Raw genomic sequence first — 25,102 nt, forward strand, 5'->3', positions numbered from 1 at the left:
ATGAAATCTGGGATTCAGAATAGAAGCTGAATGGATTATGGATCTTCCTTGAGTAGTTTTAAGGGATGATGTGATTTGACTCATGGTCAAGATCACAGCCTATGAAGGTTAAAGTTTCTCATTTAGAATTGAGACTTTAGAGAACAAACTGATGGTTACCAGAGGGGAGGTGGGGGGAAGATGGGTGAAATAAGTGATGGGGATTGAGGTGCGCACCTGTTGTAATGAGCACCGGCTGTTGTATGGAACTGTTGAATCACTATATTGTACACCTGAAACTAATAAAACACTGTATAGTAACTATACTGGAATTAAAATAAAAACTTAATAAAAAAAGAATTGAGACTTAGAGTCCAATTCTTGGTTTCATCTTGCAAGTTAGAATTTGTTCAAATGTAGAATCAGAAGACACAGCTCGGAGCTGGCCTCTAAACTTGAGCACAAATTGCTCAATTCCAATTCTTAGCTTCCTTATGTGTAAAATAAGGCTGGACCATCTGCCCTCTAAACCCCAGTGACTCTGACTGCTGTTCTCATGACAAAGGTGAGGCAGAATAGACTGGTCGTTTAATGCACCGGATCTGGAGCTAGCTCCCTGGTCCAACCCTTCCCCCCAGCACTTCTAAGCTGTGTCATCTTGGGTGAATTATTTAACTTCTCTTTGCCTCTGACAGAAGAATGGGGATAACAGTTCGTTTACCTCATGGAGTTGTTGTGAGATTAAATGAGTTGATGCACACGAAATGTACAGAATAGCTCCGGGCACACAAAAGTGCTCAATCAGTGTGAACCATTACTATTATGGCTTTGGGGATAGAGCTCTTCTGCTTTCGTATAGAGCCATGTCCTTTCCTGGTTAGAAGTCTTTATGTTTGCTGTTCTCTGCCAGGATAGTTCTTCTACCTCTTCACCTAGCTAACTCTTGTTCATCCTTCAGGACCCCTGCTGAGGAACCTCCTCCAGGAAGCCTTCCTTGAACCCCTGCCTCCTCCCCAGATGAGGTTAGGTGCACCTACAACATTTACTTGCGACACTCAGCACACCTGTAGTTAATTACTTGTCCGAGCTCGGTCCTCCTCACCAGAACATGAGGGCAACATCTTGACTTGCTCCCCTTTGTGGAACATAGCACCTAGCCTGGGGTGAACATACCACACATCACATAGGTGCTGGTGAACATTTGGACATGGCAGTCATGGGATGGAATTTAGAGAATACCCAAACTAGCTGGAACCTTGCACAAGTTCCTCAAGCTCCCTGAGCCCTACTTTCGTCCACTGTAAAGTATGGATGATGAGAGTGGCTACCCGAGGAGGCTTGGGAAGACGAAAGCTTTCTGTACAGCACTTAGAGAGGTAGCTTATGGAAGTTTTTTTTTATGTTGGTTCTTTTCCTTACCGTGAGCCACATGGAAATGGAAATGTATTAGCACATGAATAGGGAGTAGGGGGAACAATGAACCACTAACCTCAGAGGCCACAACAATAACCAATCTACCTTGCCAACTGCAGAAATTAGAGCCAGGCAAAACCCAACATGGATCTGCATTTACATCTCCCTCTTCTCCCCTCCAATCCCAAGTTATTTATTGCTTTTATTTTTTTATAATAAAAGGAATATCGGTATATGGCAACGCTTCAAATAATACAAAATGTAAGATTAACTTGGAAGTTCCCCTTGTTATTTTATTTCATATTGAATTATAACTTGTGTTTTAGAGCTCTTCATAATATGTAAGTGAATTGCCATCTTTTTTCAGTGTTTTACTAGAATTTATAACAATAATTGGGCAAATAGCTGCAATATTTAACAGTGATGTAGCCCTGTTTTGGTTTTCCTGCCCCCAAAAGTACAGAGCTTCAAATATTTAAAGAATTGTTCTTGGGGCACCCGGGTGGCTCAGTCGGTTAATGGTCTGCCTTCGGCTCAGGTCATGATCCCAGGGTCCTGGGATCGAGCCCCACGTCAGGCTCCCTGCTCGGTGGGGAGTCTGCTTCTCCCTCTCCTCCCTGCTTGTGCTCTTTCTTGCTATCTCTGTCACTATCTGTCTCTCTCTCTCTCAAATAAATAAATAAAAAATAAAATCTAAAAAAAAAGAATTGTTCTTAAACAATTAATTAATTTAGGGAAGAATGGGAATGGGAAAAAGACCAAAAAATCTTCCTTTCCTTTCAAGGAAGTGTTTAGGAAGTTGCGCCATTTAAGTATAAGCCTTCCTTACCACCACCACCAGAATTAGAAATATGCAAGAATGGGCTCACTTGATGTCAGCTGAGATTTCATATTACAAGTGGCGCTTCACAAAAAAATTCCTTTTTCTTATCTTTAGTTTCCAAATCCAAGATCTTAGAACCACCATCCCGACTGGTGCCTGATCCCAGCCATTCTGGGAGCCAGCAAGTTCCTCCAGATAGGCTCAAATGGAAGGGTGGTTCTGAATGTTTTTGCAGAAGTCTGACCTACAGTTCTACAAATTGATCCCTTAAAGCTTCCATCCTTCCTACCATGAGCTCCCCTGATGTAATCCCTGGTCAGATTGATGGGAGCTCCCATAAATTGAATTCTTGTGCAACAGAATTGGGAGCCACTTGTAAACTGTAAATGAAAGTGTGCTCTGCAGTTGTCCTGCCTGGACACGTTGCTGGCTGAGTTTATCATTACCCCATTCTGTCCATCTGTTTGTCATTTGGTTGGGTTGAACCAATTCATAAATAAAGAAGACTGAAAGCTGAAGGTCAAATAATACATCTTTTTTTTTTTTTTTCTTTTTTGACTGTGACTAGTGGTTTTGGACTTTCCTCTGCAATGCATTTTAGTGCAGAGCAAATCCTGCATAAAACCAGTCTGCAAAATTGACAGGGAATTAGAGGCTCTTCTCTGTGTGAGGTTTTCTCCTCCCCTTTTATGTTCGCCCTGGATAATCTATGGGATCATGTCTCTTCTCTTAGAGCAGGGTGTTTAACCTACAATCTGTAGATTCCCAAGGGGTCCATGGACAGAATTCAAGGGGTCCTTGGACTTCGGTTGGACAAAAATTACATTCTTAGCTTATCAACTAAAATTTAATGTTCTCTTCAAATATAGATGTAGTCAACAAACCACAGTAGTATTAGCAATTTCTGTGGCTTTGTCACTAATAGAATCACAGATATGTTCTTATCCCATTACAACTATTGTACATATCTCCAAGTACCAGTCATATGCTTATCACTACTTTGAAATAATTGTAGTTATTAAATCCATTGCTAGGTATTGTTACTTAATCTATTAATAAGGATGTGTCTCTGTTATCATAATTATAATTCTTTATTGTTTAGGTCATTGTTTTCAATGTAATTGGTGTCCTTTTTGATCCTAAGTATTTTGTTTGATGCGTTTGTTTTTTTATTTTTTTTTTTATTTTATTTATTCATTTGAGAGAGAGAGAGCACGAGAGAGGGGAGGGTCAGAGGGAGAAGCAGATTCCCTGCTGAGAAAGGAGCCCGCTCGATCCCGGGACTCCAGGATCATGACCCGAGCTGAAGGCAGTTGCCCAACCAACTGAGCCACCCGGGTGCCCTGATGCATTTAAAAATATTCTTCTGAGAAGGCTCACAAGTGTTCCTCAGACGGTTGAAATGGCACAAAGGTAAAGACTGTTGTCTCTGATCGGGGTTGGCAAACTTTTTTCGCAGGGTCAGATGGTAAATATTTGGTGCTTTCCCAGCTCTGTGGGCCCTGTCTCAACTACTCAATCTGGCCGTTGTAGCAAGAAAGCAGTCATAGACATCACTTAAACAAATGGTCATGGCTGTGTCCCCAGAAAACTTTATTTACGAATAGGCAGCAGGCTGAAGTTTTCTACCTCCTGATTTAGGACATCATGTTATTCTTAAGGTCAAATTTTGAAGCTATTTCAATTCATCTTAGCCAACTGTTATCAGATACCTACTGTGTGTGTATGTTCATCCGAACATGTACATATTGAGTATCTTCTATGTGCAAAGCATGTACAAGAGATTTAGGGGTCAAACAGCTCTGCCCCTGCTTGGACAATCCAGTGGGGAAGGCAGAGGAGGGCATAGTCCCAAGTGGTGAGTGTTGCAGGTAGGGGTGGGGACCAGGGGCCTAGAGGAATACCAGCTTGACATCTGATGCAGTTTTGAAGGAGTCTGGGAAGGCTTCTTACAGGAGCTCAGAAGGACACATTGGTGATGACCAGGCAAAGGGGAGGGAAGACATAGCATGAAAAGGGTTAAGCCACAAGAAGCTACTTGAGTGATGGCTTGGAGGCGAGAAGAAAATGTTCCTGGGATTGCTTAGAAAGTCTGAAGCTTTGTGAGGCAAGAGATAAGGCTAGATGGGTGAATCGGGTTCAGAGCAAGAAAGGCATAATAACAGAGCTCAAGTTTGTCCTGAAGGGAATAGGGAGCTATGGAGACTGCTAAGCAGGAGAGAGACTGATAGTATTTGCATTTTGGAAAGATCACCCAGAGTTTCACAGGAACACAGAGATGAATAACACAATCAGCATGCTTAATGAGCTCACAGCCTCATAGGAAAGACAGAAATACAAAACAACATTACAAGGTGTTATATTAGAATCAGATTTAAGGCGTGCGCGAGTCCTGAGCAGAGTCTTCCTAGTTCTGTTTCTGAGATGATGCTTAGAAGAAATAACATGAAGGAAAATATTTGGGAAAGGAGCCTCCAAATAATCTAAGGTTCTCCCGAAAACATTAAACCGTGGAATGATAGGTCGGATACTGAGGGAAGGAGGCCACACATAGATCCAGCATACTATAATTAGGCTTTTGGTCCACTCCCTCTCAGACCAGTTAAGTGGCCTCTATTGTCAAGGCCATTCTGGATGTTCTGCTGAATCCCCTGGAGGACTGTTTTCTGCACCAACAAATTCCATTCTCAAAAGTATTTCCCTAACAGGATTTAACCATTCTTAGCCCAGTTTCCTAGTTAATGTCTGAAGCACGCTTAGCTTCACTCCTCAGCCCAGCTCCCACTTTCTAGAGAAAGGATTCTCAAACTGAGTAGTTACTCATTAGAAGGTAGTGAGACCAGTTGAGGGGTCCTGTAGGAGAGTTTTTTGAAAGTGAAACAGAACAGAAGAGAGAATATCAGAGGGTATCACACATAGTAAAACTAGGAGTTATTTTATGAGACGTATGTTTCAGTTGTGTGTGTGTGCGTATGCGTGGTGTGTCCTGGGTCACAATGTCCAATGTACGTCTTACTGTGGCTCATTCAAAGACTGAAAAACAGTGCTGGAGAGCATGACGTACTAGAGCATATTTGGAGTTGAACAGGCTTGTAGGACCCGGTAAGCCATAGATTTCTCGCCATGGCTGACAAAATCTGCTTTCTTTATTCTTAGAATTTTAGAGTTGAAAGTTCCAACTTAAGTATTCTAGGAAAAAAAAACAAAACAAACTTCCAGTCCAGTGTTTTTCAGATCATGGGTCACAACACTTCAGTGGGTGGTGAGATTGATTTAGTGGGTTCTTACCAGATTTAAAAAAAAAAAAAAAAAAGGAAAAGGAGAGAAAGAAAAGAGCAAAGTGAATAGAGTAAGGATAAATATTTTTCCTTGAAAGTTTTCTCAGTTTTGTACTCACACGTAAGCCCTATGCATACGTACATATATTATAGGTATACTGGGTTACTACGCATGAATGTATTTGTTACTGTGAGTCTAGGTCAGAGTTACTGAGCCAAGTCCAACCTGCTATCCTATTCAGAAATCCTCTGTTCCATCCCTGATAGCCATCCAACTTCTGCTTCAATATAGCCATTAATGCAGAGCTCTACTCTCCTGAGGCAGCTGGCTTCATTGTCAATCATTCCTAAGTGCCATTGAAGGTTTCCCTTAATGTTGAGGACCAGTGCTGCCATTGGCTTCCCTATAAGGAACCACTGGGTCTCCTAGTCCAATATGGACAACATGGAGGTGTCTTTGCCGTCTTCATCTGGAACACACGTAAAGACATTGTCCTAGGCTCACTCTCTGGAGCCAAGCAATACCAGCCCTTTGAACTCTGCCTCAAGTGGAGATGAGTCCAGAGCACCTCCTGCTGAACGATCAACCTAGAAAACTTACATCTCCCCAGGGTATGGGCATGGGGCTGTTCAATAGCAGCTAATCCAGAGAATTCATATTGAGTGTGTAACCAATTTTTAAAGTCCAGTTTTATGCCCCTGCCTTCCCCATAGATTTTTGCCATACCTGGTTTTCTCTGTCTTTATATCTGTGCCATTGGCTTAAAAAAAAAAAAACAACAAAAAACCCTAATATAAGATTTTACATTTACCATTTGAGCTGGCTTTGCCCTGATGTTTCTGTATATGGAGATCATTTTGAATTTTTATTCTCTCATGCATCTTATTTGTAAGACCACTTCCCAGGCAACTATTTGCATTTCCTAAACTTCTGGTTATTTTAGATTTTCTTCTTACTTTTATTGAGGTATGATTGACAAATAAAAATTGTATATATTTAGGTTTTACAGTGTGATTTTTAAAAGTTGTATAATATGATTTAATATGTGTATGCATTTGTGTATGATAGATGCAATCAAGTTAATTAATACATCCATTATTTCACCTAGTTACCTTTGTGTGTGTGTGCATGCGTGTGTGGTGAAAACAGTTAAGATCTATTCTCTTGGCAAATTTCAAGAATATGATACAGTATTTTTAACTATAATCACCACACTGTACATTAGATCCCCAGAACTATTCATCTTAAAGCTGACAGTTTATACTCTTTGACCAACCTCTTATGATTTCCTACACTCTCCAGTCCTTGGCAACCAACATTCAACTCTGGTTCTTTGAGTTCAACTTTTCTAGATTCCATATATAAACGTGAAATCGTATGGTATTTGTCTTTCTCTGTCTGCCTGATTTCACTTACGTCCTCATTTTATCTGTGTTCCTGCAAATAGCAGGATTTTCTTCTTTCTAATGTCTGAATAATATTTCATTATATATAATTAAATATATATATGTATATATATATATACACACACACACCACATCAAAAGCAATTATGTTTTAGTGGTTCAGTTTTATCAAGTCTTTCAAAAACATTTAACATAGCTATCACTTCTCTTTTTTATTCATATTTCACGAGTTTATATAATATTACATTAAATAACAAAATTACAATAACAAACATAAAAGTCTTAAAAAGATTTGGGAATGAACACAACTGACTCTTGACAAGCTGGTAGCTGAATTAGTGGGAACAAATGAAGACATTGGTTAATTCGACAAGTTGGTTAAGTAGAGGTTGATAAGGAAAGCTTTGACTATGTGTGATATACACAGGGATGCCATATATTCATACCTACTTATGGCTAATGTTTTTATATGTTATACCCATTTTTTATATAGATTCATTGATCAACCATTTCTGGGACCCATATTGTCTTTGGCTAGTCCACACTATATTTTACATGTAGCTAGTGCTTAATGTGGCCAAATTATACAGAGAGCTGATGTTGCTCTTGTCTCTCCTCCCCCCACAGATACTCTATTCCTTTTCAGTTATCAAAACCCAAGTACATTTGAAATCTAACTCAAGTTCTTCCTGGTCTCCTAGACCTTCCCTAGAATTCTAGTTCACATTTACCTTTGAACAACATGGGTTTGAACTGCATAGGTCCACTTATACATGGAATCTTTTTTGATAAATACTGTACTGTAAATGCATCTTCCTTATAATTTTCTTAATTACATGATCTATTCTCTAACATACTTTATTGTAAAAATATAGAATATAGTACTATGTAACATACACAATATGTGTTAATTGACTTTATGCTATTGATAAGGTCAATAGTAGGCTGTTAAGTTTTGGGGGAGTCAAGAGTTATACATGGCTTTTTGGCTGCACAGGGGAGTCAGCACCCCTCACCCCCACATTGTTCAAGGGTCGGTTATATAACACTTGAAATATGCTATTTTGCACGGCTTCCTACTGATCCTTAGATATATTATCTCCCAATTACATTATAAACGCCCTAAGAATGGAACTGTGTTTATAGTTCCTTCAAGTCCTAGAATATAGCTTCTGTGATGGACACCCTGTTGATAATCAGTGACATCCCAATTGAGTTGTCCAAGGCAGCCACCTACTGGGTTTGATGGTACCAAGAAAAAGAATATCCACATAAAACTGAAGCTGGCAATAGGCGAGGTAGTCAAAATGCCTCAAGAAAGGGAGTAAAATAGAAAAATATACCACCCAGTGGTTCTATGACTTTGGATAAATTACTTTTTTTCACTGTTCACGTGGGTAGAATGAGAGACTGGACCAGATTAGTGACTCTTAAAGCTTTGGGGGTCATGATTATCTTCGAGAACCTGATAAAAAGCTAAGGACACTCAGGAAACTGAAATGATGCTCACACATAAAACCTTGCATGTGATTTCTGAGAGCCCTCAGACATCTGGACCAGTTGATCTGTCAGATATCTGATAACCAGGCTGGACGCTAACATTGCTGACGGTGCTTCCCGTCGAAAGGAACCAGTGAGTCTCGATTACTTGAGTTAGCTAATGGGGTTTTGAGTAGCCACTGCTGACTGCATTGTACCTGCCCCATCAGACCCTCCCCCTGCAGCCGAAACACCTTCCGAAGGCATTTGATCTCCTGGGATGCAGGATGCCCAGCCCAACCCAATCCCTTATGTGGAAAAGTGTTTAAAGTGCCCCCCAGGCTGGTGGCTGCCTATTTTTACCTGGGATGGCAGCACGTTCCTGGTTTACTTCTCCCCACACCCCATGCCTTTTTGATCATGGGGAAATTGGCAGGCCGGTGTTACTAGGAGGATTTGACTGACTGTGTAATAAGAACAGAATGATTTTCTTCAGTGGAGAAAGATAAAGCTATTGTTTGAGAGTGATCTAAGATAATCCTTTTGCCTAGTTATCTCTCGCTCAACCTCACCTTTGCACTTTTGTACCTCAAGAGACTCTAAAAGCATTTAAATGCGAAACCCATGACAAAATCAGAGGCAAAATGTCAAAGGTTTTGGACTGGTGTTCAATCCGCATGAGTTTTGCTCTCTCACTTGTTATCATGAATTAAATATTAATGATTTCACTTTCTTATTCGCTGAAAATATAGCTTTCTTTCCTGCATTAGATGAGCAAATACAATATAGTCTCCTTTTTTTGTGTGTGGAGGAGGGGGCTGTCATTTCTACATGAAGATTGTTGCAGATATTTGCAGGTAGTCCTGGGTAAACAATGGCACATTCTGAGAGCAGGTACATGTCATTTCCTCTATAAATGCCACAGGAAAGCTAAGCAAAGAACAGGAGCGTTTTATCTAAAGATCACATCTTTTCTGTCAACTTTTAGGTGTCCCTGGTGGCTTTCTTGTGACATGATTTTGTTCTAATTTGAGTTTGTAAATGTGTTTCCGTCCACTCACTGAGGTTTTCTCTTTGATGACAAAGTTAGTTTACACGAGAAGTCCATCTTTAGGGAAAGGATATCAAGACAGAGAAATGAGCCCTACTTCCTCCAGTGAGCATGCCCCGTAATCGCTGCATCTCCAACCAGATGAATTCTTATGGAATATGGGCCCCACAGACTCCTTGTCTGCATGGTGAGCTTGAGAAAGCCTCTTTGACGGGGCTTAAGGACTCCATTTGGCTTTGAATTCCTGCCAGTGAGAAATGAAGCAAGCTCATATCCAAGAAATCCATGGATCATCCAGGCATCTCCTTTCAGCAAAATAAGCCTCTATTTCCTTGCCTGATAAGTTGTTCATAAAGGATTAAACATCACTGTTTTTTGCTTTCTACCTTCCTCTAAATACCTGTAAGCAGAGACGTTTAACAATCGAACAACTGAGAAGTGGTCAGGAAGCAAGCTAAAGGACCCCAACCACGATCACCCCAAGTTTTCATCCAGTATCAAGGATTTTCTTAATCCAGCCTTTCCTCATCCACCCAAGTTGGCCTCACCATTTACCAGCTGTGTGAACTTGGGCAAGTTACTTATTCGTTTAATGCATCAATTTCCTCTGTAAAAATAAAGGAGAGAGGTGTTTAACATTAATATCTCCTGCATAGATACTATGAACAAGATTGGTTCTTTCCAAGCACTTGATAAATGGTAACTATTATTAGCTATGAACACAAAACATCCACTCGATTAGGCCCTTCAGACCATCCTGCAGCTATGCACCACCATTTCCAAGTTTCCTTTTTTTTTTTTTTGAAAGATTTTATTTACTTATTTGACAGAGTGAGTGAGAGAGAGAGAGTGCACAAGAAGGGGGACCGGCAGGCAGAGGGAGAGGGAGAAGGAGGCTTCCCACTGATCAGGGGCCCTGATGCGGGACTCGATCCCAGGACCCTGGGATCATGACCTGAGCCAAAAGCAGAAGCTTAACCGACTGAGCCATCCAGCGCCCCCCAAGTTTCATTCTGCAGTTCTTATTACCTGGGGCGCTCTTCTCCCTGCTGGGACTCTGCCCTATAGAACAGCACTGTCCAACAGATATATAATACGAGCCCTATGTGAAATTTGACGTTTTCTAATAGTGGCATTAAAGAGGCAATAAGAAGGGCGCCTGGGTGGCTCAGTCGTTAAGTGTCTGCCTTTGGCTCAGGCCAGGATCTTAGGGTCCTGGGATTGAGCCCCCCATCGGGCTCCCTGCTCAGTGGGGAGCCTGCTTCTCCCTCTCCCTCTTCCTCTGTGTTCTCTCTGTCTCTCTAAAATAAATAAAGTCTTAAAAAAAAAGAGGCAATAAGAAAAATGTGAAATTAATTTTAATAACATATTTTAACCCTCTGAATCCAAAATGTTATCATCTCAACATGCGATGCGTAAGGTATTTTACATTCGTTTTCTTCCCTTTGAAATCCAGCGTATGCTTTACCCTCGTGGCACATCTCGGTTCTGATGAGCCGTGTGTCAAGGGCTGACTCGCCCCAGGGGCTATGGTACTGCACTGCAGCACGCGGGTATAGAGTAGTAAGCAGGGGCCCCGGGGTCATCTACCAGCTCTGTGATGTGGGCAAGTCCCTTAAATAATGGCCAAAATACGCTGAGTCTTTACAATATGGTGCCAGGCACTATGCTGAGGATATAGATTCATTTAGTCTTCACGACAGTCCTCTTAGATAGGTACTTTTGTGACTTAAAGAAGTTCAGTAGCCGCTAGTAAGTAGGAGAGGCAGGATTTGAGCGGCTCTGTCCAACCCCAGAGTTTGTAACCCTTACCCTCCGCTTATTGCCTCCCAGCTGGGAGTTCTAAGTGAGGGTCTGCATTCTCTATAGGGTTCTTAGAAGAACGTATGAAAATTCAGCAAGTTGGCACCGTTGTACAATTTTGTTAAGAGCGAGAATGACCATTAACAGAGCCTTCTTGGGTTTTCCCATGGCAGTTCATGCAGTTAGTCACCGTGTACAACTTATTATTTGTTTACTTTGTGAACAGATTGTGAATAGATGGAATCTGTGCCTTCCTGACCTCTGGGAATGGGGACAGTTAGGGGAAGGCTTGTTTGTGAAACATCTGGAAGGCAAAGTCCTTGAAAATGAACTCCTGTGTGGGGATCTTTTCACTATAGTCAAGCCCATGCCGAGGCAAAGTGGATGATCTTGAAACAGTGCTTAAAACTGACCCTACAAATGATCTACTTGCTTTTATTGGCAGTGACCTAATAACGATGACCTATGATTTAAAATCAAGATGACTTTTAGAAGGAAGAGTTAACTCATTTTTATAAGCATTGCTGCTGGAGTCCGAACGAGGTCAGTTTACATAGCCAGCAAGCTTCCCTTCCCTCTTGCTCCTCCTGAATTACTGCTTCTTGTTTTGTTTTTTTAATCAATAAAGACCAGATTTGGACATGAGTTGGACCTTAATCCAAGAGCAGATCCAGATGGACTCCATGGTTATCAAGGGCCTGGATCCAGATACCAACTACCAGTTTGCGGTGAGGGCCGTGAATCGCCACGGCCACAGCCCCCACAGCCCGCCCAGCGACACCATCAGGACCTTCTGTGAGTACCTCGGCCCTTCAGAAGGACAGACGTAGCTGCTTTGCTGGGGTTGCCTGGCGGGGACCCGCCTGACTGGGGTTTCTTAGTGCCCTGCAGAGGGACAGCCTGCACTGAGGTTATCCTCAGCTTTTCCTGCTGTGCTTTTCCCAGCACTTTGGAAGTTCGAGGCTCTCCGCAGGGACACAGGCTGTTTCTATGTACAGGAGGTCAGCAGAAGGTTTATTTCTGCATCGTCCTTGGGGAGTCCGAGGTCAGTGTTCTTTCACAATTACAGAACAAACCACATACCAAGATGATGTGCAGCCTCCCCTCACCTCCTGGCCTTTGCATCTTTTGAGAAAATGGGTTCATCTGAGAATGCTAGGAGAAACAAATAATGCTCCCAGACTCTTCGGGGTTAAGCGTTCATCTCCATAATCAAGGACACTCAAGGAAAATCAGTCCCGCGGAATGATGGTCAGGGAGAATCAAAGTCATTGGTGTGCTGACGTATAGCTGGGGGTCATCGATGGCAAAGTTCCTGTTTGTCACAGTGCCTCCCTGGGGGGCTTGGGGAAACTTGGGCCACCGGCTATCACATCACCCAGGGATTTTGTGAAAAGTCAGATTCTGATTATGGTCTGGGGTTTAAGAGGTTCCCGCAGGATTCAGGCAAGAACCACACTTAGATTACTTAGACCACCTTGCCAACCCTGGCTTAGAAATCTTTGTCTTTTGGAAATGGGGGGCACATTGACATAAACTTAGAACACTATAGAGAGGAGATCTCAGAACTGGAATGTTGGCACTTTTTTGTTTGAAAACTCTGTAATCTTTTCAGTTTTAACAACAAATTCCTCCGGGTTCCTGTGTCTAAAGTCCCTGCTTCTACCCCGGGTCCTCTTTACCTAGAGAGGACCTCTCAGAAAAGAAGCCTGCCTTATCTTGTTTTTCTTTCCCTTCCCCTATGTTCATCTGTTTTGTTTCTTAAATTCCACATATGAGTGGAATCATATGGTATTTGTCTCTCTCTGACTGATGTATTTCACTTAGCATAATACTCTCTAGATCCATTCATGTCATTGCAAATGGCAAGATTTCATTCCTTTTGATGGCTGCATAATATTCCATTGTATATATATACCACTTCTTCTTTATCCATTCATCTGTTGATGGACATCTGGGCTCTTTCCACAGTTTGGCTATTGTGGACATTGCTGCTATAAACATTGGGGTGCACGTACCCCTTCGGATCCCTACATTTGTATCTTTGGGGTAAATACCCAGTAGTGCAATTGCTGGGTCATAGGGTAGCCCTATTTTTAACTTTTTGAGGCATCTCCATACTGTTTTCCACAGTGACTGCACCAGTTTACAATCCTACCCACTGTGTAAGAGGGTTCCCTTCCCTGCATCCTCGCCAACATCTGCTGTTTCATGACATGAAATCAGAGAGGGAGGCAAACCATAAGAGACTCTTAATTGAGGGTTGCTGGAGGGGAGGGGCATGGGGGTTGGGGTAAATGGGTGATGGGCATTAAGGAGGGCACGTGATGTAATGAGCACTAGGCATTATATGCAACTGATGAATCACTAAATTCTACCTTTGAAAATAGTAATACACTATTTGTTAATTAAATTGATTTTAAATAAAAAAAAAAAAAGAAAAGAAGCCTACCTAACACTTCCAGTTGCTTTCTATTGGCCAGCACAGAGCCCTATTTATATTGGTTAGTCAGTCCAAGGAAGCTCCTCACGCAGCATCCGTGCGGCTGACAGCCAAGGCCACAAGGCCATGGCTCTTTCCAGGGTGTGGATTCACCACATTCCCCAAATCCTGGGAATTTTGGCTTTTCTGAAAACAACCCTCACCCTAACCTTGACTTTCAGGGCTTCTTCCTTCAAATTGAATTGTTGGGGGTTATGGGGCTATGGTGAGGCCACACGTGTGTGTGCGTGTGTGTACGTCCCCTACACACACACACATGCACACACACACACACTCACTCATACATACACAGTAACAATCATCACCCAGCAATTGTTTCATTCTCCTTCTTCTTTAGGATTTAGAAGCTAAAACTCCCCAGTCATATGACAAGGGATGAAGCTCCTTCTTTCCAGAAGAAATGTTAACGATTCGATTTCAAATCCAGGCAGGGTCTCCTTCCACTCTTGCTGGATGAGATCCGTGCTATAATCTTTGGTTAAGCTTTGGGGTGTAGGACCCAAATGGGGGCAACAGTGGCTGGGACAGGCCCCGGGATCTGCCTGTGTTTTGACACATGAGGTTGTCTTTTTGCATCCTGGGCTAAGTAGGTGCTCTGTATGGCGGACGTGCCCCTGCCCACCCACTTCCCCAGCGTCCAACTCCTCTGCTCATGTCTTGTGAGCTGTCCCATGCTCTTTTCCTCCATGCCTTCCTATAGCTCCTTCTCCACATAGACAAGGAAGTAGAACCCTTGCGCCCACCCTGGGTGTGGGTGTGGGTGTGGAGATTGCAGTCCCAGGAGGGGGCAGAGGTTGGGACGTCTCCTAAACTTTTTTTTTTTAAATGGAAATACTGGTCTGTGCTTGCAGTTTCTGATGATGATTTGTGAATGAAATGGGATAAGGCACGTGAAATTGCCTCATAGATATGTAACGTTAGGTTACGATTGGTCTCCTGTGTGAACTAAGACTGCATCATTGCAAAGTAATTTTGGGTAAAGGAGGTGGCTGATTCAGTGGGAACTCTCAACCATGAAATATTCTGAAATAAGTAAAATTTAACTGTGTTTTACATATATACAGATACTCAAATCAGGAAAACAGAAATAGAATTGATTAGAGGGCTGGTTTCATGAATGCATGAGAATGTGCTGTAATTGGGATTTCAGTTGGGAGTTTTTTCCTCATGATTGCTTCAGATATTTTAGAAAACCCTGTATTCTGCCACATTCACACTTCTTATTTTGCTGTTAGTTTAGTTATTAGTTTCCCAAACCCATTTTTCCATATATGAAATAACCTAATTACCAATTAGCACTTATCTGAATTATAATAAATTCTCAATATCAGAGCTACAATTGCAAAAACCTCATTTGAGTCAGGCACTGCGCTGAGCACATTACCTAGGAAATTCCATGTTAATTCTTTTTGTTTTTTAAATTTATTTATTTATTTGAGAGAGAGAGAGAGAGCACGCAGAGGGGATGGGCAGAGAGAGAGGGAGAGAGAAACCCAAGCAGACTCTGCACTGAGCTCAGAGCCCGACATGGGGCTTGATCTCACAACCTGGAGATCATCACCTGAGCCCAAACAAAGAGTTGGTGCTTAACCGACTGAGCCACCCAGGCACCCTTCCATGTTAATTCCCACAGAAACCCTGGCTGGAGGAATAGTATCCCTTTTTAGGGATTTTTAAAAATTCAGTCTTCGAAAGGTTACATATTTTGCCAAGAATAGTCATTGCAAAGGCAGGATTTGAACTCAAGCTTAGCTGACTGGAAAGCCACTTCTTGAGCCAGATTCAAATGAAAGGAGGTTCTTATGCTTCTAATGCAAAGTAGCATGAGCACAGCAGGGTCAGCAATTAAATAAAGTACAGGAAATAGTTCTGGTGGAATCTAGGGACTAAGGAAATTAGCCAGCACACAAAAAAAACCTATGTGAGGTATATGGTACATACAAAAATGGGAATAAAACACCCATGCAGGCCTGAAATTCAGCTGGCAATCATCAGCATTGACAGCCAGCAGCCCTTCTGATTGGTTAGACCCCAAGCCAGTTGTTAAATACTTTGCAGGCCACACTGAAGGGATTTGTGAGACCAGCATTTGTGCCTGCTGGGCGCTCCCCAGTCCTCACTGCTCCTCCTCCTCACCTCCAGGTCCGTCCCACAGGGATGTTTTCTTGGGGTAGTACCTTCTTTTGCTTCCTGAACGGTGCACTTCAGAACAGAACGTTCACATTGACCACCAAGGTGGAGAGTGCCCAATGGGAAGCCTTGAGACCCCACCTAGTCACCACCACAGGCTTATTTTAGACCTCCACCCACCTCCTTTCCTAAGGAGAGAGAACATCTCAGCTTCCCCTGACCTGTTAATGCCAGACCCTATTAGCAGCTTCACTGCTCAATGGGGCCCTTGGTGGATCTCAGGCGCTAGTGTGTGTGGTTAATGAAAGCCGGGGGCCCAGTGTTCTCCTTCCTTGGTGCTCACCTGGAGTGAGGAAGGGCATTCACACTTCTTATTTTGCTATTAGTTTAGTTATTAGTTTCCCAAACCCATTTTTCCATAATAAAATAACCTAATTCTTCTCTGGTAGGGCGCCCAGTGTGCCCAACTTCCACACCTTACCTCAGCTCCACCAAGTTACAAGTAGAGAGGGAAGAAAATATGAAGAGGTTTCAGGGTCCAGGTCCTCTAACAAAAATAGAATCATTTTGGTGACCTTGAGTAACAATGATGCTACCCTGTATTTACGTCTGTTCTCTCGTTGGTGACTTTCCACACATATAGGGCCTATTCTGTTCCCCTGAGACAATACAAAGACAAAGGTCACGGTCTGCCACTCCTTACCCCATCCTGCTCATTTTTTTTTTTTTTTCCTTCGAGAAAGAAATACCAACAGCATTATAATTTGCCTTACTGCTCTGTGGCATGCTTTTTTCCCTGCAGTCGATCTCAGAAATTAGCCGGTCAGAGCAGGGGGCTCTGTGGAGCCCCAAGGACACAGGCACACATGCGTGGCTTTGTAGGACACGTGTTCACCCCATCTGGTGGCCACTTATTGGCTGGGATCCAAACTTTGCTTGGTTTACAAGGATGGAAAGAGTGTAAGAGGGCACAAACTGGAATTAATAGAAATGGTAGAAGTAACAAGCCAAATTTTTCTTTCATTTTCCCAAAGACAAATGAAATGGGATGAAAAAGAACTCACATGTTTAGCCAACTGTAGGGTTACATGACCTTTGGTCCGACCACCCTCAGCCACTTAATTTCTCATGTTCTATTGTCATTATTTAGGCAGAGAAAGAACCAGTAAGTTCTTCACTGCAGTGCACTTAGTATTGGCAGGGCCGTCCCAGCAGAAGGTGCTGTTTTGTTCCTCACAAAAGCCATTTTGTTCTTTCCTGCCTCGGGGCTTTTGCGCCCACTGTTTCTTCTGCCTGGAACTCTCCTTCCCAGATTCCATGACCGCTGCTTGCACCCCCCCAGCTCAGATGTCCCTTCCTCAGGCAGCCTTCACTGAACTTCACCCTCCTTTACCCCAGCCCCATTCCTGCTGTAATTTCCTCCGAGCACTGTCACTGCCTGAGACCATTGTAGTATCTGGATCCCTCCTCCCGGATAAGCTTCGTAGTAGAGTTGGAATGACTTGCTCGAGGTTGTGTCCCCAACACCCTGTACCAAGTCGGTGCTCCATAAATAATTATTGAGTATGTGAATGACTAAACATGACTTCAGACAAGAGCCCATGACTACTTTGGAGGCTGGAAACTTTCTACTGCCACTGTCTGGAGAATTCAAAGAGAAGATGGAAGGAGAAAGGGAGTCTAGAAACCCACCAGTTTTCCCCACTGGCAAGGTTCACAGGAAAAGTCCAACTCCAGAATTGCAGTATGTCACAAAAAAAGAAAAAGTAGAGTAAAAGAGGGAGGGAGGGAGGAGGAGGGAAGGAAGAGAGCAAAACCTGGGGGTTTAGGTTCAAGACAATAAGGATGGAAAAGAGGCCTTCGAGAGAGAGTCCAGTGATCAAAAGAGCACAAGTTGCTAATAAGGGGGTGAGGAAGGGAGAGACATTTTCTGACCAAGCCCGTGTTTACTCCTGTGTTCTCTCTTGATCATTAGAATAAGCTTTAACATTTCTATGCTAAATTCGAGGGCATTTTTCCTTTGCTTCTAGTCTAATTATGGTCTTCGACCTTCAGAGATTGCTAGGGAGGTGTCAGATGTCCGGTGTGGGTTTGGTTTTCACCACATGCTCCCCCCTCCCCCAGGTCCATTTACAACAGTAGTTGGAGAAACACTCTCTTCTACTGAACTGAGAAAACCCACCCTAGCCCAAATCAATCAAATTTCTACAGTAGACCTGATTTCATGATGTTCCCTGCTCCCCCTACCCCCCTTTTTCTGGTCTCTACCTTCCTGCTTACTGGGACATTGCAGCTGGTATTGGTTGTGTATCTCTTTATACCCTCATCATGTGAATGTCTGTGAGTGGATCTGGTTTTTCCCAGTTTTGCTCTGAGATTTGGACCCTTGTCTTTAATTGCCTGTCTCCCCAGAGACATGCTTAGCGTGCTAGGGTTCTTCGGTACATGTTGTCACATACCTAGCCACAAAATAGATTTTCTTTATCCCCAATCACTAGTAAGGGTTCCTATTTGGTAGCAATGCCTTGAATTAGCTGCAACAGTGAGCAGAGGGAAATTGAGTGGGGACCAAAGGTAGTGGCGGGCACCAGGGATGGGTAAGAGGCAGACAGGAAGGGACTAGAAGCAGCTTCTCCCCAAATCCCCGTGATTTCTATATACAACCTACTGCTTCTTTTGGTCAGTGCCTATGAAAAATCCTCACCAACCCTTGGAAGTTCCTCACTGCCCCCAAAGACTGTACCTTTAGATGGAGCAGAATCTGTTAGGCATGTCTGGGTCTGAGTGCCAGGAGAACTGTTCTCTTACTGCCTTGCTGTAAGAACTCAGGAAAGTCACTGAAATTCTGTGGGCCTCAGTGTCCTCATCTCTAAAATGGGTATGATAATATCTGAGGTAGATAATATTTTCTACTTGTAAAGATCATTTTGAGGAAACACATGTGAAACAGAGATTATGACATCTACCCACTTTTCAAGATGAAGGCGATGTTGATATGTGTTTCCTCCATGCATAATTACTGAAGGATGCTGTAGTTGGTGTAACTGACCAGGTGATCGCCAAGTGGTCTGTCACTTTTCCTTTATGACTGTATGCCCTGAGCTCTGCTCCTGGGACTTGAGGGCATTAGAATGTCAGAATTCAGAAACAAAGGTTCAGGGAAAAACTGTCCCAACAGAAGTGGAAGCATAGAAGAGATTACAAGAGTTAAGTCAAATAGAATCATTAAGATGGATTTGGTTGGTTGGTTGGTTTGAAAAGATTGCAGATTTAAAAGACATCAGATAATTAAAACTGCAAGGCACAATGAACTTTGCTAACAAAATTTCATCTCTCTCACCACCCAAGCACATCCTGAATTCAGGCAAAAAAGAGAGAGAGAGAAAAAAAAAAGACCTCATAGTTTAATACTGTACCTCTAATTTTTAACCTCCCCAAAGTTAGCCATTTACTTAGACAGGGGTCAGCAGATTTTTCTGTAAAGGGCAAGGTAGTAAATATTTTGGGATTTCTGAGTTCACTTCTGTTGTAGCATGAAAGCAGCCATAGACAATAAAAAATGTGTGTGATTATGTTCCAATAAAACTTCATCAATGGGCATGGGAAATTGAATTTCATGTAATTTTCCTGTTCACAAAATATGTTTGAAACTTTTTTTTCAACCATTTAAGAAAGGAAAAACCACTTGTGTACTATTAAAAGGATTAAAGAAGATAATTTAGGTGATACACACAAACTTTATTTAACACTTCATGAATTGAGCAATCTTCATTCTCAAGGCTCCAGAGAGCTGCAAAATGGGGTGGGAGGCAGAAGCTTCTGCAGGATAAAGAATGAACAGCAGGAAGAGAAAAATAGAAAATGAATCAGGAAGAAGGAGATAAGTATAGAGCTCAGAGTTGGCTTGGGCATTTGGGATTGGCTGGCTGGATATACTGCGTTTCTAGTCAAGAGGGGCATTTACAGGGACTTGAAAGATACCTAGTTTTCTTTTCTTTCTCTTCTTTTAAAGATTTTTATTTATTTATTTGTCAGACAGAGAGAGAGAGAGAGAGAGAGCACAAGCAGGGGGAGCATCAGGCAGAGGGAAAAGCAGGCTCCCCACTGAGCAAGGGCCCTGATGAGGGGCTCCATCCCAGAACCCTGGGATCATGGCCTGAGCCAAAGGCAGATATGCTTAACTGACTGAGCCACCCAGGTGACCCGATACCTAGGTTTCTCTTTGCTGATGTGGCACCCCTGGCAGAAACAGCTCCATCTTGGGCCTAGAAATTTCTTTCATTAGTATAAAAACCGGCAGCTGGACCAGATTTGGCCTGAGGGCCATAGTTTGTTGACCTCTGTGCTATGTATTACTGGGGTTCCCCCCCCCCCGAATATTAGAAGACTGTCCAGGAAATTTGGGGAACTTACTCGGTAGTATTTTGTCAAACTTGGAAAGAATCAATTAGTGCGTACTAATGAAGTTGTCTCCTTGATGGAAATTGAACTTCCACATGGAATTTAATTTTAATTTTCACATAAAAATGCTGAAACAAATAAGAGCCCCAGAGGGCCTGCAACCTAGGTGCATTTGGACAGGTTTACACTGCTGTCCAGGGAGAGCGAGAAAGCTGAAGAAGATTGTTCCGCTGGGCGTTATTCCCTGAGCTTGGGTTCGGCCTATAAATTGGCGAGCTTCATGGATTTGTAAATCTTTAGAATGTAAGAGGGAAAACGGGAGCAGGGGGAAGAACAGATCATTTGTTTCCCTCATAGCCTAAATAAATCTGCATTTTAAGTGTGCAGTTTGTGCATAAACATAACTTGGAAAGTGATTTTACATTCAGGTGCCCTCCCTGGTAATCGCGCCATTGATTTGCTAATGCCTCGACGCATGTAAATCTGAGGAGCGCTCATTTGCACAACTTTATTGGTTCTAAAGAGAATGATTCACTTTGCTGTTTAAATACCTGCTACCTATTAATTGTTCTTCCGAGGCCTCTGTACCTCTTACAGTACCATACATTTGCTTATAATCACTACCCGGATATTTTACCCCCTCTGGCTCTCTAAGGAAGAAAGACTAAAACAAATGTTAAGAAAATATACTTTTCCAAAGAAGAGTCAATCGTGATGCTCTAGTTCCAGCTGAAGCCTCTGTTGAACCGGTCAGCTGCTCTTTCGGCCACACTGTGAGCAACCGGATAGTGTGTATTGTGCTCCGTCTCAATGGATTTTGAAACATTCATATATTGAAGTAATACGCAGATGTTCTTCACCATTTTTCCTTTTGTTTCCTTCTATTTCCTTATGACGCGTTTTGTTCTTTCTTTTATATTCCTTATTTCATGGTTAGTCTTTCTGTTATTTCCTTTGGAGCACCTCTTGCTTCCGCACAATTCTCCACTGGGATCGTCTCTTAGCTTCTAAATCCTTGAATCACTGAAGCTCTTCGATGAGAGAGGAGGACCGCGGTGGTGTAGCACAGAGAGGAGGCCTGTGAAATCCGCTGGACGGAGGGACAGACACGGAGGAGGGACACAGTACACACCAGCTGGGTCTGATGGATCTCGTCTGATTGTGCAACCAAATGTGAAACAAATGTGCAAGTAAGAAGGGACCACAGGAGAAAAGATGACTTTTCTAGTGATCTCGGGTGTCAGCAGGCTCCAGCAGGAAACAGAGACACATACATTTGGTTCATTTGAAGTGAGTTCAGTGAAGGAATCTTTTGCAAAATTTGGGTCGATGGAAGGAAAGCAAAAGAAAGCAATTGCCAGCACCTGGACACAGGGAGAGCCATCGGGCAAGAGCTGTGACCTTCAGACGTGTGTCCCGTGGCAACCTGCTAGAATGGAAGCTGGAGAACGGAGACGCTGACTCCTCGCCTCCCTCCTCGCACTCTCCTGCTGACATCCCAGATGGTCAGATCCCAGCTGGCCGCCCCACAGGTCAGCTTCCCAGGGCCCAGGGCAGAGTGGGGAGGAGGAGAGGAAGAAGCTGGGGGACAGAAGAATGGAATCCACCGAAAGAAGTAGTAGTAGTATCATCTCGTATAATAAGAGATTGGTGCCTTCTACATGGATTCCAAGAATATGGATTATGTTTTTGCCCTTCACTCTTACTGAGAGCAGGAACCTTACCTCATTCATCTTTGCCTTTTTAGCATTTGCCTCCAACAAAGGAGATAGTCGGGTCTCACAGCCAAACTTTTGTTGACTCAAAGTTTATAAACTCAGAGTGGGCAAGGACTGATTCCTTGTCTTGCAGATGAGGAAACTGAGGCCCAGAATGACTCAACAGTCTTCTCAAGGTCATAGCTGCAGAGCCTGGATAAAAGTGCAGTTTAGTGATAACCTTGTTTTCAACTTGATTCCTAAAGTTCGTGGGATTTCTTTTTCCTGAAGAGTCAGATCCCCCAAGTTATTTTACGATGTACCGATTTGCTCTTTCAAACAAATACTTAGTGCCCACAGTGGCCAGGCACTGTTTCAGATGCTGGGGATTCAGCAGTGAACAAAACAGGCAAAAAGAATCCCTGACCTTACAGAGTTAACATTTTAGTGATGGCAGACAGACAATGAACAGAACAATTTAAAAATGTAGAGAGTATGTCAGATAGGATAAGGGCTATGGTGAAATGCAAAACAGACAAGGGGATGGGCAGTCAGAGAAAGCCTCCTGAGAAGGTGATATTTGAGTAAGAAAGATGGGATGAGTTTTCTGGATATGTGTACCCGGGTCAGTAGATCAATTGATTGATCTATCAATTGATCTATCTATGTATCATCTCTCTAATCTATCCATCGATCCACCTGGGAGAAGAGTGTTCTAGGCAAATTCAGAAGCGCTGATGCAAGAGCATCCTGGGATGTTCAGGGAAGAACGAGGAGGCCTGTGTGGCCGGATTAGGGGTGTTTGGGGGAGAGGCCTGTAAGGACATGAGGTAACAGGGAAAGGGAAGTCATGGTTATGGTTGATTAGGACCTTGGTGGCCATTGGAGGCCATTGGACGTTGCTTTCACCAGAAGGAAGGTGGGAAGACTGGGAGAATTGGGGGCTTGACCAGAGGAATGGAAAGACCTTACGTTTCAGTGAAAGCATTTGTACTGGTATGTGAAGGGGCCAGAGTGTGAGCAGTGAGACCAACCAGGGAAACCATTTCAATCATGTCAAAGCCAAAATAGCTTTTTTTGTTGTCTTTAAATAGAAAAAGTAACCCATACTTATTATTAGAAAAAACATTCAAACAACATTAAAAATGTAAAAAAATTCCAAATGAAAATTATATCTACTCTCAGCATCCGGGCATAGCAGCTCTTCACATAGCAGTATATAATCTTGCAGGACTTTTTTAATCCAATGCTGATATCATAGTCTGTATAATTTTTCTGTGTAACAAAATGCTATGCACATCTTTAAATATCAACAAATATAGATCTATATCATTAATTTTAATAACCATAGTGTATTCCATTGGAAAGCTCTATGACGTTATTCAGTTCTTTGTTGATGGACACTTAGATTGTTTCACTATTATATATAAAGCTGGGCCTCCCAATAATGCCCTTACTTAGCTTTCAGCTTGTCCGTGTTTATATTTCCCCTTCTGACATCTCTGTACAGCAGAGTGGGTCAGGACTGTTACCCTTTCCTTATATTTATTGGTGGATAGACTCACGTGTGCAGCCAGTTGGTAATATGGATAGCCTCTGAACTGTAAGACTCTCACCTGTTTTTCTATTAGTGAGTAGCTTGATAGGTAATGTACAGAGTAAAGCACATTGTTCATACATACTTTTAAGACAAAACCATTTTTCAAAAGAAAAAAAAAATCATCTGCCTTAAAGCTCAGGTCTCATACTGGAATTTTTGTTTCCAGCTTCTCATTCCCACCTGTGTGGTGAGCTAGAGATCTGTCAGGGAACATAGATTAGCGCTACCATCTTACTCGAACCCCATTATCTACTATATTTTAAAAAGTAAATGTATGTCTCTTCTGGACCAATGGAATGTTGCTTCCATCAGTAGTCCTGGTCATCTGGTCATAAAGGAATTCCAAAGGCCAGACGTCCAAAGGATCAGACACTGGGGAATGACAAACAATTGCTCCTCAGGAGAAAGTAGGCCGACTCTCCCAGCAGATGGCGGTAGTTCCCAAGTCATCCACAGACTTTCAGAGCTGGAAGAGCCTTTGGGATCAGTTTGCAGTCACCTGAGGTGGTCGAGACCCAGAACAGAGATGTTCCCTTCCCTTGCCTCACATGATTGACTTCTTCCATAGTTAACTAGTCCCAACCAACCAACATGGGAGAGAACAGCTAAGTTTAAATTTGCGTTTCTGCAATCAAAAGAAAAGTTTGCAAACACAAACTAAAATCTCTGCAGAGATCTGAGGGCATTATAACATCCTGTTTATAACCGATGCTGAGTCCTCATGGTACCAAGAACTGATAGAATGAATTTCTAAAATAAGATGAAATAAAGAGCCGTCAAATTCAGAAAGAATTGGAACGATGAAAATTACAAGCACGAGAGGTAAAAAGGGCTATGAACAACTTGAAGTCAGGCCTTTTTTGTTTTTTTTTGTTTTTTTGCTTCATACATCGCCACTGGTAATTACGTTAAGCTGGAAAATGTCTTGAGGATGCTTGAGAAAGTAAAGAACTTAGTTTCTGAATCTACAGTGATTCTTTCACTTGTTTAAGCGTTCTTTTGCCAATTCATGTTTAAAAGTGGATATGTAACGCCTATAATATACCAGGCAAATTCCGGGTGCTGGGAGGCTAGCAGTCCACAGGATAGACGATCCCTTCCCTATATGGAGCCTATATGTGGGAGAGTCAGTCTCAGAGAGTAAGTAGATAATAAACTAAGTCTTTATTACATTATAATACATAAAGAATATGTCCGTAATGATGAGTCTTAAGAAGAAAAGAGAAAGAGTAAGAGGGCATAGAGGATGGTGGGAAGTGCTGTTTGGGATGGGCTATCGAAAGAGGGATTTGAGCCGAGTCCCTCCGTGTGGAGGGAGCAGCAAGTTTGCAGATCTTGGGGTGAGAGCAGGCTCGGGGTACTCCCGGACCAGTAAGGACGTTCCTGTGGCAGGGACACGGTAAGTGAGAAGAAGGAGAGGAAGTGAGATCAGAAAGATCGCCAGAGGCCAGGGGTCAAACATTGTAGGTCCTGGTGAAGGCTTTGGGTTTTGAGCAGCAGAATAATAGGATCTGACCTACAGCAGCAGAATAATAGGAT

General features: G+C 42.6%; 1 protein-coding gene across 2 annotated transcripts in view; it reads left to right on the top strand.

Annotated features, from left to right (window-relative positions):
* Positions 1–25,102, top strand: part of LOC118006408 (pikachurin-like) — a 175,168-nt gene that overhangs the window by 82,599 nt on the left and 67,467 nt on the right. For both annotated transcript variants that reach the window (XM_034999056.1, XM_034999057.1), the window contains exon 7: positions 11,861–12,027. In XM_034999056.1, the coding sequence (XP_034854947.1) occupies positions 11,861–12,027 (167 nt within the window). The remainder of the gene's footprint in view (positions 1–11,860; positions 12,028–25,102) is intronic.

Source organism: Mirounga leonina, unplaced genomic scaffold (assembly GCF_011800145.1).
Source record: "Mirounga leonina isolate KUSES-001 unplaced genomic scaffold, KU_Mleo_1.0 Mir_96, whole genome shotgun sequence".
NCBI classification, from domain to species: Eukaryota; Metazoa; Chordata; class Mammalia; order Carnivora; family Phocidae; genus Mirounga; species Mirounga leonina.